General features: G+C 45.4%; 2 protein-coding genes across 3 annotated transcripts in view; one reads left to right on the top strand and one right to left on the bottom strand.

Moving 5' to 3' along the window:
- Positions 1–10,487, top strand: part of LOC134434958 (cysteine-rich motor neuron 1 protein-like) — a 148,996-nt gene extending 138,509 nt beyond the window's left edge. Inside the window, exons 13-15 of the mRNA XM_063183653.1 lie at positions 3,823–3,972; positions 7,488–7,666; positions 10,218–10,487. Of these exons, the coding sequence (XP_063039723.1) occupies positions 3,823–3,972; positions 7,488–7,666; positions 10,218–10,412 (524 nt within the window). The 3' untranslated portion in view covers positions 10,413–10,487. The remainder of the gene's footprint in view (positions 1–3,822; positions 3,973–7,487; positions 7,667–10,217) is intronic.
- An 8,002-nt stretch (positions 10,488–18,489) lies between these two features.
- The window catches only part of eif2ak4 (eukaryotic translation initiation factor 2 alpha kinase 4), a 109,922-nt gene continuing 109,307 nt past the window's right edge, over positions 18,490–19,104 (bottom strand). For both annotated transcript variants that reach the window (XM_063183651.1, XM_063183652.1), the window contains exon 41: positions 18,490–19,104. This exon is cut by the window's right edge and continues 235 nt beyond it. The gene's annotated coding sequence lies outside the window, so the exon portion shown is untranslated.

Raw genomic sequence — 19,104 nt, 5'->3', positions numbered from 1 at the left:
TGCTCCTCGCCCCCGACATTCCAGCCTGTTTCTTCCGTTGCACTTACTGGTCTTCGTCAACACAACTTTGCATCTCTCCTTAAATCACCCCTCCTCAGCACCATTGCATCTACCCCCCCCCCCCCCCCCCATCTCTATTTTCTCAAATCAACCCCAACTCAATTGCAGTTTCTGTTGCTGTGCTATGCTTTGCTTTGCTTTGCTTTGCTTTTTGGACTATGTTTATCACACCTTTCTTATTCATATTCAATCACCGCTGCTGGTGTGTGTGTGTGTGTGTGTGTGTGTGTGTGTGTGTGTGTGTGTGTGTGTGTGTGTGTGTGTGTGTGTGTGTGTGTGTGTGTGTGTGTGTGTGTGTGTGTGTGTGTGTGCGTGTGTGTGTGTGTGTGTGTGTGTGTGCGTGCGTGTGTGAACTGCTGGAAGGCTGATTGTACTCAAGCGTGTGCTATATGTTTAATGTGCAATAATGTGTGTTTTTGAGGTTTTTGTTTACTTGTGTATTTTATGTAAGATGACAACCACCTTAATTTCCTCTACGGGATTAACTAAAGTATTCTCTTCTGCTGTCTACTTTTGCTGTGGAGCAGCTACTACTGTATGTTCTTGGGAGCATTCAGCTCATGTCTTGAACACTGAAAGCAAAGAAAGTGGATGTAACCAAGAAGCGTCATTTTGTTTCCTTTCCGGTATCCACTTTATGTCGGGTGAACGCCCCTTTAGGAGACCTTCGGTTAGGAGACCTTCGGAGTCCTGAGGTTGAGAATCAATGAAGTCCCCTTAGCGCTGTAGATGGCAGTAGCGCACGTCTTGCGCAAACACCTCAAAAAGAGAAGAAGAAGTAGGGGACAACGCCCCCTTAGGAGACCCAACTTGAGCACACGCTTTTGCATTGAGTGGGCGTGGTTTGCGATATCTTTGTTTGATTCAGTATTTTTGCTGAACATATTACTAGCCACGGCCAAATTTTACCAGGCTTTGGCCAGTTGGCAGGTGCCAGTGTCAAGCCCTGGTTGGTAGTAGAAGTAAATGGAGAAAGACATGGAGAAAGGCATGGAGACTGAGCTTCACTAACCATCAGCTAAGGCCAGATACTTGTTGGCAGTGCCGTGCCGAGCCATTGGGTTTGTGCGATGTGCTTTCTTCTGGCATTTCTGACATTGCCCCACCCCAGGCGCCAGCTGGACCATCATGCCTCATCTTTTGCAGGATCCTCTGGACTGTCTATGTTCTTCTCCCTCTCTCAATTTCTCCATTTCCCTCTGCCCATTGTGTCCGCAAGGTCATCCTCTCTCTCTCTCTCTCTCTCTCTCTCTCTCTCTCTCTCTCTCTCTCTCTCTCTCTCTCTCTCTCTCTCTCTCTCTCTCTCTCTCTCTCTCTCTCTCTCTCTCTATCTCTCTCTCTCTCTCTCCAACCCCTATGTTCCATGATCACCTTCTCCTGTCCTAACAACCGTCGCTTAGTGACCATCAAACCAACTACGCCCATGTTTACTCTCAACGTGCTCGCCATGCACTTGCAGGCTGTATACACTTCTTAATGTCAATGTGTCTGTTGTCATGTTTTTGCTAAGTGTTTGCTTATGTCTGCGGTCAGTGAGCAGCACATTCTGTAATGAGCCATCCCATAGCAACTTAACATATCCCTAGCAACTTAAATCTAAACTCCATCCTGTATGTTTGTGGCAGCTTGATTTGCCTGCTTTGAGTTAAACCACGTATTAATCCCAGGATGATATAACGTAATGGCGTCATTATTATTTTTTTTAATCTGTGGCTGAATGTCTTAATGCTCTCACTAGACTTGTCTGACGCTTTGGCACGGTGTGTCTCTGCATCATATAGGGGCATACCAAAAACATTATCAATGATACTTTTTTTTGACAGAATGCTGGTGTCAGAGACTTGTTTGCTTTTTTGTTTGGTGTGAACCATGGAGGTAGTATAAGAACTGGAGAGAGTGAATAAGTCCCGCCTCCAGTAATTTCAATGGGAAATGCTAGGCTCGTGAATTCAGCCAAAATTGAACGAGATTCAAAGCTTCAAAGATGGAGTCGTGTCCACCGACAGCCAATTACGTGCCACGTCAATGACTGACTTACGGTTAACCACAAAGATATATGGAAGACGGGCATTGGATGCATGGAGGTGCCCAACCACACACCTGTATAGGTATGTGTGCCCAACACTAAACTCGCAAATTTGTGAGGATTGCGACGATGAAGTGCCTTGCTAATCGGCGAAGCTGATCAGCCAGATCCTGACCCCCTGGTTTCAACACCCAGACTACAAACGTACTTCAGGCAGATTGAAGCAGAGCTTCAGAGCAGCTGAGCTGTTTGATGAGGAATGGGTTCATGAACAGTTTCCTCTGGAATCAGTATAACTTATACACCTTTAGGAAACTAGTGGGCATTGCTGGTGGGGAGTTTGACGGGGGCGGTACACCTATCAAACTGTAGTGGAGCAGAAGGGCAAAAGCTATGCTGTGTCTCTGCATCATATGGGGGCATACCAAAAACATTATCAATGATACTTTTTTTTTTTACAGAATGCTGGTGCCACAGACTTGTTTGCTTGTTTGCTTATTTGCTGTTTTGGTTCATCACCCAGACTCCTTCAGGCAGATGTGCATACAGAAGTGTTTGATGAGGAAGAGGTGACTCATGAGCAGTTTCCTCTGGAATCAGTATAACTTAAGGTTCCAGAACTAAGCCGCCACACACCTTTAGGAAACTAGTGGGCATTGCTGGTGGGGAGTTTGACGGGGGCGGTACACCTATCAAACTGTAATGCAGGTGTCCTAAGCTAGGTCTTGATTTGATCTTGATCTTGGTGTTGTTTTAAGCAGGAGGTTACCAAGTTACCAATGTCATGCAATGCCATCTCCAACTACAGTATGCCTATTTAGGAGACCAAGATTGATTCCCCTTTGTTGAGTTGGTGGCGCGTGGGACATTTTATCTTGGTTAGTTAGTTACCATATTTGGAATCTTTGGTGCATTCTTCAGAACTTCAGAACTCTGCAGTCCTCCCTTCTCCCCCGCTCTTCATCCCTGTGTTCAATCACTCCCCCCTCTCCCCTCTCTCACCACCCACTTCTCCCTCATTCCCTCATCTCTCTCTCTCTCCCTCTCCCTCTCCGTCTCTCTCCCCCCTTTATCACCACCCACTTCTCCCTCTCTCTTTCTCTCTCTCTCTCTCCCCTGTCTCCCTCCTCTCTCTCTCTCCCCTCTCTCTCTTCATCCTGGTGGGGGCACGGGAATGCAGGCAGGCAGGCAGCCCCCCCTGTGAGGTCTCTTCCTGTGTGGGGAAGGGCCCTCCGCACAGTCCTGCATTGTTTGCCTGTGATTTGTGGCCGTTTCATCTTCGTTTTGTTTTGGCACTGGAGCATGTGGCCAAACAGACCTCTCTAATCCACATACCAACCATGCATCAAAAACCCCAACCCCCCCCCCCCCCCATACTCTATACTCTATACACAATAGAAAGCACCGGAAGTACAGTATCAGCAGTAGATAACGCTGATTAATGGTGGTCTGGTTGGTGTGTGTGCGCGCGCGCGTGCGTGTGTGTGCGTGTGTGTGCGTGTGTGTGTGTGTGTGTGTGTGTGTGTGTGTGAGAGAGAGAGCGAGCGAGAGAGAGACTGTCTGTGTAAGCTTGTGTGTTTGTGTGTGTGCACACGTGAGTGTGCATGTGCCTATGCATACGTGTCTACATGTACTGCACTGTATGTGCATGTACTGTGTGTTACAGCACACTGGAAATGTACAAAACAGCAATGTGACGCAGTTTGTTGTTTGTCCATGTGCTTGTGTTTCTGCAGAGGCCACCACCACCTCCGTGCCCATGCTGCTCTCCACCACCACCCCCCAGACTACAACCTCCACCACCCAGACTACCACCTCCACCACCCAGAGCAGCCTGGCCTGGATCACCACCGCCACCGTGCCGCCCATCGTTGTTGCATCCACAGGTACAGTTGCCTGGGTAACACCAGACTTAATCACAAGTCAAACGATTGTGTAGAACTAAAGGCAGTATGGGAGTTCCCAGGCTACAGGTACAGTAGGATAAGCAAACACAACGTGTTGCGAGGGCTCTAACAGCGCCGTACAGTAAGTTGTTGTTTGCAGGTGCATCTCGTCAAAGAAGAAGAATGCAATGCTGTTTATTTACTATGTTTCCCATTGATTGATTGATTGATTGATTGATTGATTGGTGTGCTGATGTTTCAGCACTAAGCCTTCATCAGAGTGAACAAACACAAACGTCTGAAGACACAATACAATTTTGATTGATTTGGTATTAGGTTGGATCTTCCACCACTATTTCATGCACAGTAGGAAACAGACACCCAATATCATTGGCTTAACTAAAATTACAAATTTTGTTCATAAATATGCCTATTAATGACGATATTCGACCAGAAATGCCATCGGGCACCAGTTCCGTCAGACAATCATAGAAAGTCATTGATCACGTAAACTTGGTCTTCTGACTTCCTGTTTTAATCTGTGTATTTTGCGAAACAATTACAAACAATTGAAACAATCTGCCACCCGAGAATACGTCAAGTCGATTCAAGCAGCTTTCATCCTCATCGTTCTCTTTCTTCATCCCTCTTCTTTCGGTTTCCCTGACGTTTATTGTGTGAACCGTGATATGGGTGGGAGAGACGTTGACAGCTTGACAAATGAAGTTAACTCGATAGTTCCACTCGGTGAACGTGAGGGGTGAGGGCCTGTGCCTGTGCTTTGCTCTGTGATAAATGACGAGCCACAATGAGATTAAGATAAAGCCAAAACAATCCGGAGACACAGCACATTAATTTGGAAACATTATCCGCTCGACCGGCCAAGGAAAACAGCACGACCAGCACAGCGAGCTCCAGAGCTGAGCAGGCTGGGGAAGGAGGAGAGGGGGGGGGGGGGTTAGAATGAGAGAGAGAGAGAGAGAGAAGAGGGGAGAGTATGTTTTCGTTTAAATTGATTAGAGTAATGTAATGGAAATATTGGCATGCGGGGAGCCACGTGTGTGTGTGTGTGTGTTTGTGTGTGTGTGTGTGCGTGTGCGTGTGTGTGTGTGTGTGTGTGCGTGTGTGTGTGCGTGTGAGCATCTACGTGTACATCTATCTGTGTGTGCGTGTACTGTCCGTATGTGTGCGCATGTGTGTGGGGAGTAAGACGCTCTCAGTGTTGCTGACAGCAGTTCTCCTCCTCATCTCCTCATTGTTTCCACAGATGGTAAAGGCCTGAGTGAAAGCTCCACAACACAGTCAGAGCACTGAGTAGAGTAGAGTAGAGTAGAGCAGAGCAGAGCAGAGTAGAGTAGAGTAGGCTAACACCTGAGTAAGATAATATTGACAGCAAGAAAGGCACACAGGTGGCTGGAAGCTCAAGCGGTCTTCAGTCTGTTCATTTGGGTTTGTTGGGTGCTCTTGGATATCGGGGATCAGTTCATGTAGAGAGAAGAGTTCATCCAGGCACTCCAAAATAAGGTGTCCAAACGGGAAGTTACATTAAAAAGCCTTTAATGGTACTGGGCTGGGGTTACATTAAAAAGCCGACATGTTTCGACCTCACCAGGTCTTCATCAGGGCTAGGTTCAACATTGAGAAGAAAGGCCTCCCTTAAATAGTGACAGAGATAGAGCCTATCGCCCTGAAGCCATCCAAAACGCATACAGTAAAGCGCGCTCCCTACAACGCAACACGTTATTGACCAAAAAGAAACGTCATAGCCACCAGCAGTCCCGTCCTTTTTTTGTTACCACATACAGTACACAAGCGACGCGGATCAGGCAAATTATTAAGAACAATTGGTCCATTATTGAAAGTGATGCGCAACTACGTGAGGTGTTCCCTGAACCACCCTTGGTGTCTTTTAAGAGGGCACCCAGCCTAAGGGATAAATTAATGCGCTCTCACCTACATGTGAAAAAGAGAGAAACCTGGCTGCGTAAACCTATTGGCACCTATAGATGTATGAACTGCCCCCACTGCCCAAATGTTACACAAGCCAAATCTTTTGTGGATAGTAAAACCACGAGAGAATACGGACAGAGAGATTTCATTAATTGCAATTCCACATTTGTCATATACCGCCTAACGTGTCCTTGCGCTGAAGGGTTCTTTTATATCGGACGCACAAAAAGGCGCATGCGAGATAGGCTAGCAGAACACAAATATGCTATCAGAGTGGGCAATTTTGATTATCCCATGGCGAAACATTTCAATGAATACCATGGTAAGAATGATTCTCTGCTGCGCATACAGGGTGTAGAACATATCAAACCTCTTCCGAGGGGTGGGGACAGACTAAAACGACTGAATCAGAGGGAGACATTTTGGATACACCAACTGGATGCCATGCGCTATCCTGGTTTAAATGAGGATATTGATTTTACTTGTTTTTTGTGATGCTTGTTTGTACTTTTCTGTGGCATCACTTATTACCCCAGACTATTATTATTTTTTTCTTTGTTTTCTATGGTGTGCGCAAATGTGTGTAGTGCGTAATGGGTCACATGTGGTGATGTCACTATTTAAGGGAGGCCTTTCTTCTCAATGTTGAACCTAGCCCTGATGAAGACCTGGTGAGGTCGAAACATGTCGGCTTTTTAATGTAACCCCAGCCCAGTACCATTAAAGGCTTTTTAATGTAACTTCCCGTTTGGACACCTTATTTTGGAGTGCCTGGATGAACTCTTCTCTCTACATAATATTGACAGCATTGCATAATCCCGGAGTAGGTTAAGTACGGGATAACGGCCGACGAGTTGACTGGTGTGATGAAGTTAGCCGGAGGCGAGCCGGAGGCTTATAACTCTGGAGATGTGCGCAGCCAAGACATTAACTTTATCGACCTTGAAGACCGTTATCCCGCTTATCTCCCGTTACGGTTTTCTATCGGAGGTATCTCACTTGGTCGCGCATAGATTCTTCGCTCGGAATGCCGACGGTGTGATTATTTTCTTTTCGTTTGATCATGCAAATGATTCCTACAACGTTATCCCTTAGATACCATCGGCGTTCCAAACAAACGGTTCAACAAAATTAAAGGTCACCCCATCAACCAATCAGAAAAGAGAGTTCCGTCGTGATGGGAGATAATCATCATTATTAAATATTGGCATGTGCGTGTTTTCACAGATGGTAGGCCTAAAGCGAGAGCTCCCCAAAGCAGACAGAGATGTCCCTGAGTAGAGCAGGGGTCCGTTTCTCGAAAGCGTCTTTGCTATCGTCGTTAGCAAAGTCCTTCGTAAGAGCGACTCAACTCTCTCTTGACAGCGACGCTCACCACTAAATCCAAGGGAATGGTAAGACGGTCTTAAGACGGTTAGCAACGACAAGAATCGAGAAACGGACCCCAGAGTAGCGTAGTCACCCCACAGTACGATAATAATGATGGTGTGTGTGTGTGTGTGTGTGTGTGTGTGTGTGTGTGTGTGTGTGTGTGTGTGTGTGCACGTATGTGCGTTTTTCAACAGATGGTAAAGGCCTGAGCGAGAGCTCCCCGACGCAGACAGAGATGGCCCTGATCTACCAATCAGCAGCCTGGATCCTGGCCGGCCTCCTGTTGGCCATCGTCATCTTCCTGGTGGTGGCACTACTCATCAACAAGAAGAAGAAATGGGTGCAGATGTCCTGCTACAGCGCTCCCAAGAAGGTGAGACCCCGTGTGTGTGTGTGTGTGTGTGTGTGTGTGTGTGTGTGTGTGTGTGTGCGTGCGTGCGTGCGTGTGTGCGTGTGTGTCAGTCAGAGTAAGAGAGAAAGTCAGGTGTGTGTGTGTGTGTGTGTGTGTGTGTGTGTGTGTGTGTGTGTGTGTGTGTGTGTGTGTGTGTGTGTGTGTGTGTGTGTGTGTGTGTGTGTGTGTGTGTGTGTGTGTGTGTGTGTGTGTGTGTGTGCAAGAGAGGGAAGGTGTGTGAAGGTGTCCTTGTGTGTATGAGAGAGTGTTTGTGTAAATCAAATGCCTCTGTGTGTGTGTGTTCCAGAAAGTAAGTGTATCAGCTGCGTGCATACAGTACAGTATGTATGAGATAGACTGAGTGTGAAACTGTGTGTATTTGAAAGAATTTCCATTTCTCATTCACTGCGTCCTGAAGCACAACACAATGGTCACAAAGTGCTCTCCACAGGACCTCTCCTGCAAGCCCTACTGAAATAACAAGATTACAAACCCATCTGAATTCCTAATACTGTACCCATGCCAAATCACACTGTAGCTCATCCTAGTGCTCTCTCTTTCTCTTTCTCTCTCTCTCTCTCTCTCTCTCTCTCTCTCTCTCTCTCTCTCTCTCTCTCTCTCTCTCTCAGAAGTTCCATTGACCACAGCCTCCAATTATTATTATCGTCTTATTATTATTATTACCACATCGTCAACATGGTATTTCCGAAAGGTTTTTTGTTTTGACCCGCCCTGGCTGGTAGTATCGTGTCTGGGCCACGATAACTCTCTGGCCAGCACTAAACTAGGGGCCTCTTAATTTCAAACATCCCAAAATGCGGAAGCTAATCTCAATAAGGTCAAATATGCTCTCATCTCCCCGACCACTGGCACAGCAGCAACAACAACAACAACAAAACTGATTGTCAAATAATATAATAGCCTAATGATAGCCCCCGCTATTACGGTTGTTATTACGTCTGGAAAACCTGCTGCGTACGACTATCAGGCTCCTTGTCACATTTTGCGTCTGTCACGTGCCCTCATTAGCAACAGAACGGTACGAGACTTTTTGTATTGCTTGCAGATGTCCGGCTGGCACTCTCTTTTCAAATCCGAGAGACTCTTGGAGGTCGGTGTATATTTATGGTGGCTCTTCCGTAGCTGTCTAGTGTGAGCCATAGAACAAGAAGAGCGACAAACCTATCGCTGGTTTAAAAAAATAACAATAATAATTTTAAAAAAATGTTCCACTCCGTCAATACCAAATTCTGTTACTTTTCATTAATTTTCCCAAATCCAAGACACTTGAGAGCTGGGATAGATTTAGGGTGGCTCTTCTATAACTACCTAGTGTGGGTCTGAGTGGACTGTATTATTTGCATGTGTGAGGGAGGCAATCACTTTTCAAATCCAGGCGATTCCCAACGGTCACAAGGAGCATAGGATCGTGGATATTTAGGTATCTCTGTGACTGCCTAGTGTAGGTCATAAAATCACTCACTGTGAGGCTGACTGAGAGAACCTTGTATTGCCTGCAGTGTAAGACAGTCACTTTCCACATAGAAATAGCAATCACAATAGCAATAAGATTTGTATAGCACACCAACATACATAGTTGTCATCTGTCATTCAGTGTGCTTGAGAGGAAAGAAAGAAAAGAGAGGAAAAAATGCACATACACATTGCTGCACGGCAGCATTGTCTGGGGTTCACGTGAGAAAGTGCACGCACGCACGCACGCACACACTAATATTATAGTCCTAAATAACATTAGTCTGGAAACAGTAGAGATTTAGGCCCTTTGGTAACTGTGGGCTGTAGAGTCACTCACTATAAGGCCAGCCAGCCATTGTGTCAGTGGAACCTGACTTGTTACCTTCCACGGTCATTATATACGTAAATTGCAATGTGTGTCCCCATTCAGACAGAATGGCTGTGTCACTATACAGTAGAGCCTTCCTTCAGACTGTGGGGTGGGTGACACCCCCCCCCTGCCTCCACTGGCGGGACTAAAACACATGTCCACCGAGCCATTAAGACGGGATTAATGTGCCGTTCTGACACTTCATCCTGAATGGGCTGCTTTGAAAAGAGCTACAGTGTGGGAGGAAAGAAATGTGTGGAGGCTTTTTCATAAAACAGGATATTTTCACAAGGCCCGCATGAGAAAGAAAATGGCAGCTTAACCCCCCTCCTAAAAAAAAAAAATCTCAGCAATAATCTCATGTTTCATGAGATCCCAAAAGTGGGCCAGCAAGTCGGAAAGACAACAAATATACAGTAGAGAAAGAGAGAGAGCGAGAGAGAGAGAGAGAGAGAGAGAGAGAGAGAGAGAGAGAGAGAGAGAGAGAGAGAGAATGACAGACAGACAGAGCTAGTCTCAACTCAATCTAACACAGCCCCATTGATTCTGCCCATGAAGAGGGGGGAGAAAAAAGGGAGGTCTGTTCTGTGAATTAATATTTTTGGCCACTGTCCCGCTGTCCTCCCCCCTCCCCTCTCCTCTCCCCCCCTCCCACCTTCCCCCCCCCGTTTCGTCTCCCCTGCTCAGACGGTGATTCTCAAGAAGCATGTGAACAAGAACTCTGTGGTCTACATGGAACCGTCAAAGGAGAACAAGTTCCAGAACGTGAAGAACGACTGTGGCATCAACTTCTCCTCCCCCTCCGACGCGGGCTCTCAGTACGGGGACGCCGGCATGAAGATCCCCCGGGCCAAGCTGTGCAACGGACACGGCATACTGTAGAGAGCACTGGAGAGAGAGAGAGAGCATGAAGCGAGAGAACACACACACACACAAACACACCCACACACACCCGCACACACCCGCACACACACACACACACACACACACACACCCGCACACACCCGCACACACACACACACACACACACACACCTTCTCATGAATCAAGAGAGCAAATTCACTCACACATCCAACACACACATACACCCAACACACACACACACACACACTTCCGCCATCATAGCGTGCAGCCAAAAACAGACTTAACTCTGCACTTTTCTTGTCAATCTCTACACAAACACACCCACACTAATCGGTTGTGTGTACGTGTACACACACACACACACACACACACACACACACACACACACACACACACACACACACACACACACACACACACACACACACACACACACACACACCTTCTCATGAATAGAGAGAGCAAATACACTCACACATCCAACACACACATACACCCACCCAACACACACACACACACACACACACACCATCTCATGAATCGAGAGAGCAAATACACTCACACATCCAACACACACATACACCCAACACACACACACACACACACTTCCGCCATCATAGCGTGCAGCCAAAAACAGACTTAACTCTGCACTTTTCTTGTCAATCTCTACACAAACACACCCACACTAATCGGTTGTGTGTACGTGTACACACACACACACACACACACACACACACACACACACACACACACACACACACACACACACACACACACACACACACACACACACACACACACACACGTTGTCTCGCAACATGGAAGGAACCCTCCCAGTTCCCTGGATGGATTCTCTGTTTTGTCCCTGGAGACCCGGGAGACGCTTCAGTTATTACTATATGACAAGAACAGACAATTTTTGCAACGTGTTGGTGCCAATGACTACGCCATCTCCTTATTGTCCCCCCACCGTTTGGAGCTTTAACTTGGAAGGCCAGTGATCGTGATCGTGATCGTGATCGTATCTTACTGGTGAGAGACACACGTGTCATTGTCAGAGCAGAGCTCTGCAGCGTGTGGAGGATGGCACTGGTGTTGTGAATGGAGCACCACACCCGTTTACAACCAGTGAATGAAAAAAAAACACACACACACACACACACACACACACACACACACACACACACACACACACACACACACACACACACACACACACACACACACACACACACATACACACACACACAAAGGCATAACTCGTTATGAAACCTTCACCATTGGGGTCTTGACTGAACTTAAACACTGACTGCCTTTGGAGAGATTTTGGAGAGACTGTTAAGTATTTAGTCAACACGAGTTGATTTCCAAAAGATGTCGCCTTTTCTTGTTTTGCCTTGTCTTGTGCGGGAGGGAGGGAGGGAAAGGGAAAAGCTTAAGAACCGACGCTGGATTCTGTCGGGGTCGGATGGGATCTGTGGAAGATGACCGTCTGGGTTGGGGGAAGACATGTCACCGCACAGGTCATGTGATCTCACACAGGTGACTTGGTGAATGCTGCAGAGGTGCGGCGCAGGGGTCCGTATCTCGAAAGCGTCTTTGCTAAAGACGGTAGCAACGTCCTTCGTAAGAGCGACTCAACTCTCTCTCGACAGCGACGCTCACCACTAAATCCAAGGGAATGGTGAGACGGTCTTAAGACTGTCTTAAGACGGTTAGCAACGACAAGAATCAAGAAACGGACCCCAGCATAGCAGCCGACTGAAGGACAGGTAACGGACGGCCGTCATTCCTCAAACTCCAGCACATGGAAGACCAGAAAGACCGGTGAAAGCCCTCAAGGATGATTTCCTTAAATAACCTCATGGCTTTTTTTTGGGATGAGCGGAGTCCATCCTTACCCATTTTATATATATATAAATATATGTATATCTCTCCACTCGTATTACTCAAACATATTATCCTTAGTCCTTTCTATGCTTATGTTTTGGCTATCTCCCTAGCAGTGATGTAAAACGATTGAAACTCTATAGACTAAACTATGTCCATGTGGAGGAGCAAAAGGGGCTGTTTTGGGAGTAGTAGTAAAGTGGTCTAGTGCCTCATTTGAAAACCAAAGTCTGGCTTCTTTAGTTCGGTCTAGTAGGCTCTGGGATGTTGAATGTTTGGTGACAGAATGTGTTTTTTTCCCGTTTGAAATCAAATGCCTTCACTTGAAGGTGTCTGAAGTCATGTGGGAAAAATCACACATTTCCGATGCATTTGTCGACGTATAGTTAGCTGCTCCTGTGGAATGTCTGTATCAGTATCTGATCAGTGATGTCATATGATGTGACATCACCATCATCAAACATTTTTCACCTGCTACACCTTCTGTACCTCATCAGTCACACTGATACAGTTATACCAGAGCTTATCCATTTTACAGTTACACAGTTATGTCATCTCTTGTCTCCACCTCAAAACTCAAATAGCTTTAAGTCAAATATCATCTACGAATGTTATTGCTGATGTCATGTCTCTTGAAAGACTTTTCATTTTTCAAAACATTTCTTTCTGCAATGTGAGGGTTTACATGTAGAGATACGATATATTGGCTATAAGAAGAAGTAATAAGAACAATATAAGTTGCCCCTCGTATGAGTGATAGCAAAAATTATCACATTATGTGTCATATCTTTATTGCATTATTTCCTTTTGACACAATGACCTAGTTGTTAATTTAATCGGTCACTTTATCTGGGGTTCAAATTTAATCTCGAAATTGGATACATGATACAAGAGCTGGCTTTTGTTTTATCTGAAGTTAGTGTCATTCACAAGTTTTCAAAGCTGCCTCTGGTCAGTATCCCTTCATTCCAAAGGTGTCAAGTATCACAGTTGTTGTAATGTTGCCAAGAAGTGTTGGTTCGTCATCGGTCCATTTTCAATTCATGTGTCAAGTAGTATCACGCTACCCTGTTGTTTTTCTTAAGGGTATTGATGAGATGGTGAAAGTGTGAAGTATGTCAACGCAAGATTCGTGTATTTGTGGAAACCACACAATCCCAGAAGCAATAGTGAAAGTTGCTTTTTTTAAATGAATCAGATGTTTTATTTATACGTACGTAGGTGCAAAAGATCCGACATAGAGGCAAGAAAGCCAAGGACCCCCAAAGGGTTATCTTTCATCAACCAGATGAAAAACCACTTCAACAATCACACCATTTCACATCTCGCAGCAGCTGGCCTTCATTGGAACACACACACACACACACACACACACACACACACACACACACACACACACACACACACACACACACACACACACACACACACACACACACACACACACACACACACACACACACACACACACACACACACACACACGGCCTCTCAGTTACGCAACCGCCTCTGTTAAGAATAGCAAGTCTCTGGAAGTCATTTCTTTAGTTGCGTCACCCATGAGTGTGTCTCGATGCCAAAATAAAGGAGAAGGGGGTGTGTATGATAGATTAAGTAGACCGAACGCTCAGTCACATAGAGCTGGGGAAGAAGAAATATGTGGAGTTTGATTGTGTGAGTGTGTGCTTTAGAGTGTGTGAGTGTGTGCATGAGGATGTGAGTGTGTGTGTGTGCGTGTATGTTACACACACACACACACATGCTCTGCATAGTGTTTGTCTAAACTACATGCTCGGCAAGGGAGAAGGTCTTTGGAACAGTAGAGGGAATCTGCATAGCCTTCTGCAGTTTGTACTTCCTACGTGTAAAAAAAGATAGATCAACGGAGTTAGATGAGAGAATATCTTATTTATTTTTTTCACATAGCTTTATTTATTAATACTAAACTATAGTTTTGAGTTCAAAGTTAAAAAGGTGTTCTTTTTTATTTGGCAAAGGATCCTTGAGAGCCAAAGCTGCTGTACATTTTAGATATTGTAATACCATTTCTCCCCCCCCCCCCTTTCAAATCCTTCTCTGCTTTTGGTACTCCAGCGTATTTATTTTACTTTTCCTGGCAAAAAAATGTAAATACATTATTTCTTTAGATGTTAAACTGTAACATTTACACTTATTTTGGAAAAAAATAAAGACGTGTGAACAGAAAAACTTGTGCGGGGTGCTTATTTAAAAGGCTTGTTTGGATGGAGAGATCCCCATGTTTTTTTTTGTTTTGTTTTTTCGCCTCTGACTTGTCGCTTTCCTTTTTTTCATTCTGATAATTCCTGGCTTGCTCAACGCTTGTGGTGTGTGCGTCTTGGATTTTCACCCCACGTTTTGCTCTCCAAGAGTTTCACAGAAAAGAGCTTTACACATTCTCGTTCCTTGGCCCGTTTTGTTTTGTTCTTTGTACTATTTGGTTTCAGGCCACCCGTTGCAAAGGGGGAAGAGGGAGGCCAGTCGTATCTCTGCTTTTCATTTTCGCCTGCTGCTCTGCTCTGCTCTCGCCAGCCATCAGCCGCAGCTTCAGGTATTTGGAGGGAAACTAACTGACAAACAACAATGGTGGCCATTTGTCACAACATGTCGGCATCAATCAGCGCTGCATGGCCAAGCGTCCGCTGGAATCCCCAATGGCCGAGTGAGTCACGTAGCCATGGACACCCAAATTCCAGAAGATGAAACGTGCTTGGCTCTTCCCCCCCATCCCAGTTCTCGTTCTATGCCACTTCTTTACATATCTGTCATTGAGGTTTCAATTCAAACAACAGATATCAACATGTCTAAGGCCATAGCTTTTTCTTTTTCTCCCTTCAGCCACTCTCGTCCTCTAGCCCAGAGCTCGCAACGCTGTTTACGCTGCCCAAGCCCATAACAACTTTGGGGCTCATCTTGCCAAGCTTCTCCAGCTCCGACACACGCTGACTACTCCTTGACTGCTGATTTAATATGCACTGCCATTCAGTCGCTTCCCTTTTGGCAATATTACAGATGCACAAAACTACATATTTTGTAATAAACAAATAAATCAACACAGGAAAAAACCATCCTGTGGAATGTTTGGTGGATAAAGGCTGTCTGTGAGTGCATCTTAATATGGGACCTTGCCTCCTCCACTCGCTTCTCGTCATGATGACATCACTGACAACAGCATTATATTTCAATATCTTGCAAAAGCTCAATTATAGAGTCTTTTTCTCATTTGCAATTGGGATGGTGAATGAAAAACAGTCCCTCAAAAGTTGTTGTGGCGAGGCTGACAGCTGGGAAACTTTATTGTTTTCTCCACGGAGGAGGGGCCAGGAGGTGGGGCGAGGAGACAAGCACAAGTGGAGGAGGCAAGATCACATATTGGGATGCACCCTGTGTCTCTGTATACCTTCGCAGCCCTGATGGAGCCTCCTGCCCCTCACTCCACTCCACTCCACTCCCTGCACACGCTGATACACAAACAAGCCTGAGACACTCGCACAAACACAGAGGGAACACAGAGATACACACACGCATGCGCACACACACACACACACACACACACACACACACACACACACACACACACACACACACACACACACACACACACACACACACACACACACACATAAACCTACTCTCCAATGCACACCAGTACACACACACACACACACGCACACACACGCACACACACACACACACACACACAAACATAAACCTACTCTCCAATGCACACCAGTACACACACACCAGTACACACACACACACAAACACACACACACACGCGCATGTAAACACAGAATAACATGCTTAACAGACAAACACTTACACACAGACACACACAAATACAAGTGCAGACATACACAAAGACTAACAAACAAATATAGATTGACCCGTGCACACATATTGCTACTACACACACACACACACACACACACACACACACACACACACACACACACACACACACACACACACACACACACACACACACACACACACACACACACACACACACACACACACACACACACACACACGTTGATGGAGAAAAAAGTGCTGAGCCAGAGGTGGTGGCTGGTTGAAGTTGAAAGAGCTCTTGGGCCACTTAGGCGGTGCTCAACCCCCTAACCCCTCGGCCTCACGACTCCTGTCACGACACGCTCACCCCGCTCCATCTCAAGGGTCCACAGTTAGCAAGCCAGTATCAACAACAACAACCACCAAAAAAGTTCACACACTCAAGAATTCCAAAAGCTTCAAATGAAGCAGTTGAGTCACCCCACTAATCTTGCCCCCACCGCACCCCACATCTTCCTCTTTAAACAAGCACACAAGCACGCACAGGGCCGCTGACAGCTTTTGCTGGGCCCAGGACAAAGTAATCTGAAAGCCAATCCAATACATACAACGTAATGAAAACCCAATTTTGTCCCCCCTGTCCCTGTCGGCTTCCCTGCGCACATACACACACAGCGCAATTATTGTAATTATACTACATGGTGACCATTTGAAGGCTGCCATGCAGTGTATGTAATGCGTTCATGGGAAACGATCAATGAAGTGGCCCTATAAACACATTAAAGGGGGAATGTGAATGTGCTGAAGGATAGAGTAGAGTAGAGTAGAGTAAAGTAGTGTAACTTTATTGATCCCCAGGGGGAAATTCAGGCTAGACCTCATACCAGCACATGCATAGTTCCAGCTCTGAATGTTGCATAGCATGAGCACAGACCACTTGATCCTTATCAAAATTTGTGCTGCCCCATTCACAAATATGTGAGGCATTCACAAACATTCATGAGCACCAAGTCCAAGAATTCTCATTGACTTGAAATTGTGTATTCGTATATGCATGAACTGCTGCCAACATTCCATTAGCCAGTGATTCTCAAAGTGGGATCTGCATTGGCAGGACGTCCTTGAAAGTTTGTTAAAAGCTGCAGCAGAACCTTTTCCTTCATACACTCACATATTGTGATAGCTGTACTTTTTGGGGGATTTTGAAATTATGATTTTTTTTTTGGAGGGGGGGGGGTGTTCTGCTTCAAATTGTGGCTGTAGCCTACTGTGCATGTTTAAAAGGAGATTGTAAATCTTAAGTTTTGATCAAGACACATAAAAGACCATTTTGTTTCCAAACTGTACTGGCCTACAAAGACAAAGTGCAGTAACTACACCAACATTTAAACTGAGAAAAAATACCTTAGTTCTGACTAAGTATTGGTATTAGGCTGCATAGTCACATAATATGTCTAAAACAGGTCATATTTGGACCATAAGGCTTCGTCACAAGATAAAGGACATATTACCAAACCATTGTCAGTTTTAAAGGGACACTGTGTGAGATTTTTAGTTGTTTATTTCCAGAATTCATGCTGCCCATGTACAAATGTTACGTTTTTCATGAACACTTACCACCAGCATCAAATTCTAAGTATTCATCATGACTGGAAAAATGTCACTTTTCATACATGAAAAGGGGGATCTTCTCCATGGTCCGCCATTTTGAATTTCCAAAAATAGCCATTGTTAGCTGCAAAAATGACTGTACTTGGACCAAACTAGAAAATATTAGTTTATTACTTAGTAAACTTTCATGTAAAGATCAAATTTGGCAATAGGCAGCCCAATTTCAATGAGCAGCACAGTTGCAGTACCTTTTCTGACCATTTCCTGCACAGTGTACCTTTAAAGATATGGCCAAACTCAACTTCAGGAGTGACTGTGTCCCTTTAAGTCAGTTTTGTGGCAAATATGTACCGTAGTAGTTACTGCATTTTGCCTTTGTATGGCAGTGTAGGTAGGATGATCAATGAGAAACATGTTTAGCGTAGTTACTAATTCAAATAATGACACACACACTTTTAAGGGAAAATATGACATTTAATAAAGCTCTTCATTCACATTTTTGTCATATTATTTGTTTCTGTATAATATACAGAATATTAATACATTATCAAGTACAGTATGGAGCCAAACACTGACACCACTGCACTCCTCGAGGTGGCTGACTCCTTTAAGTAAGGCAAGAGCCCGGCGACGTATCAACATACATCACCAGCGCCATCGAGTGTGTGTGTGGCGTTCATAAATAACGGAGGCCTGTGTGTGTGTGTGTGTGTGTGTGTGTGTGTGTGTGTGTGTGTGTGTGTATGTGTGTGTGTATGTGTGGGTTTGTGTGTGTGTACGTGTGTGTGTGTACGTGTGTGTGTGTGTGTGTGCGCGCGCGTGTGATTGTAACCACTGCTTTTCACCTTCATGATTCACCTTCATTCTCCTCTATGACACTCTTCTCTTGTGCTGTTGTGTCTTTGGCATTGCATCACTCACATTGGTACTGTGCTCAGGGACAGCTACGGATACCTGCTGTCACTCACAGTCTCTTTTATTCAGTCAGTTAAGAAGTCAATCAGTCACTTAAGAAGTCAATGTACCAAAAATAGTCCTCCTACAAACGGGAGGATTGAATTCTTCAAGAGGGAGATAACCGTCGTCGTTGGAAGGGGAGGGAAACAAGGCAGTGAGGAGGATCCAACTCATTCAAACAGGGTAGGACTGCAGTTTTGAGGAAGATTGAATTTTTCAAGGAGGGATACCTTAGGTGTTGAAAGAGGAAACAGGGGGTGGTGAGGAGGTTTCAATTCTTCAAGAGGGGGGTAGCCCAGGAGGTACTGTGGGCAGTGGGCACATGAATGTCCATGAATGGGCTTGCACACCCATAAGGACTGAGGTTCGAGTCCCGAGTCCAGCTTGAGTCATGTCCCAATACCGACCCAGTCTCTCTCTCTTACCACTCATGTCCAGT

This window comes from Engraulis encrasicolus, chromosome 19, assembly GCF_034702125.1.
Source record: "Engraulis encrasicolus isolate BLACKSEA-1 chromosome 19, IST_EnEncr_1.0, whole genome shotgun sequence".
Lineage (NCBI taxonomy): Eukaryota > Metazoa > Chordata > Actinopteri > Clupeiformes > Engraulidae > Engraulis > Engraulis encrasicolus.
Note: the sequence above shows the minus strand (reverse complement) of the source record. Positions and strands in the feature narration are given on the sequence as shown.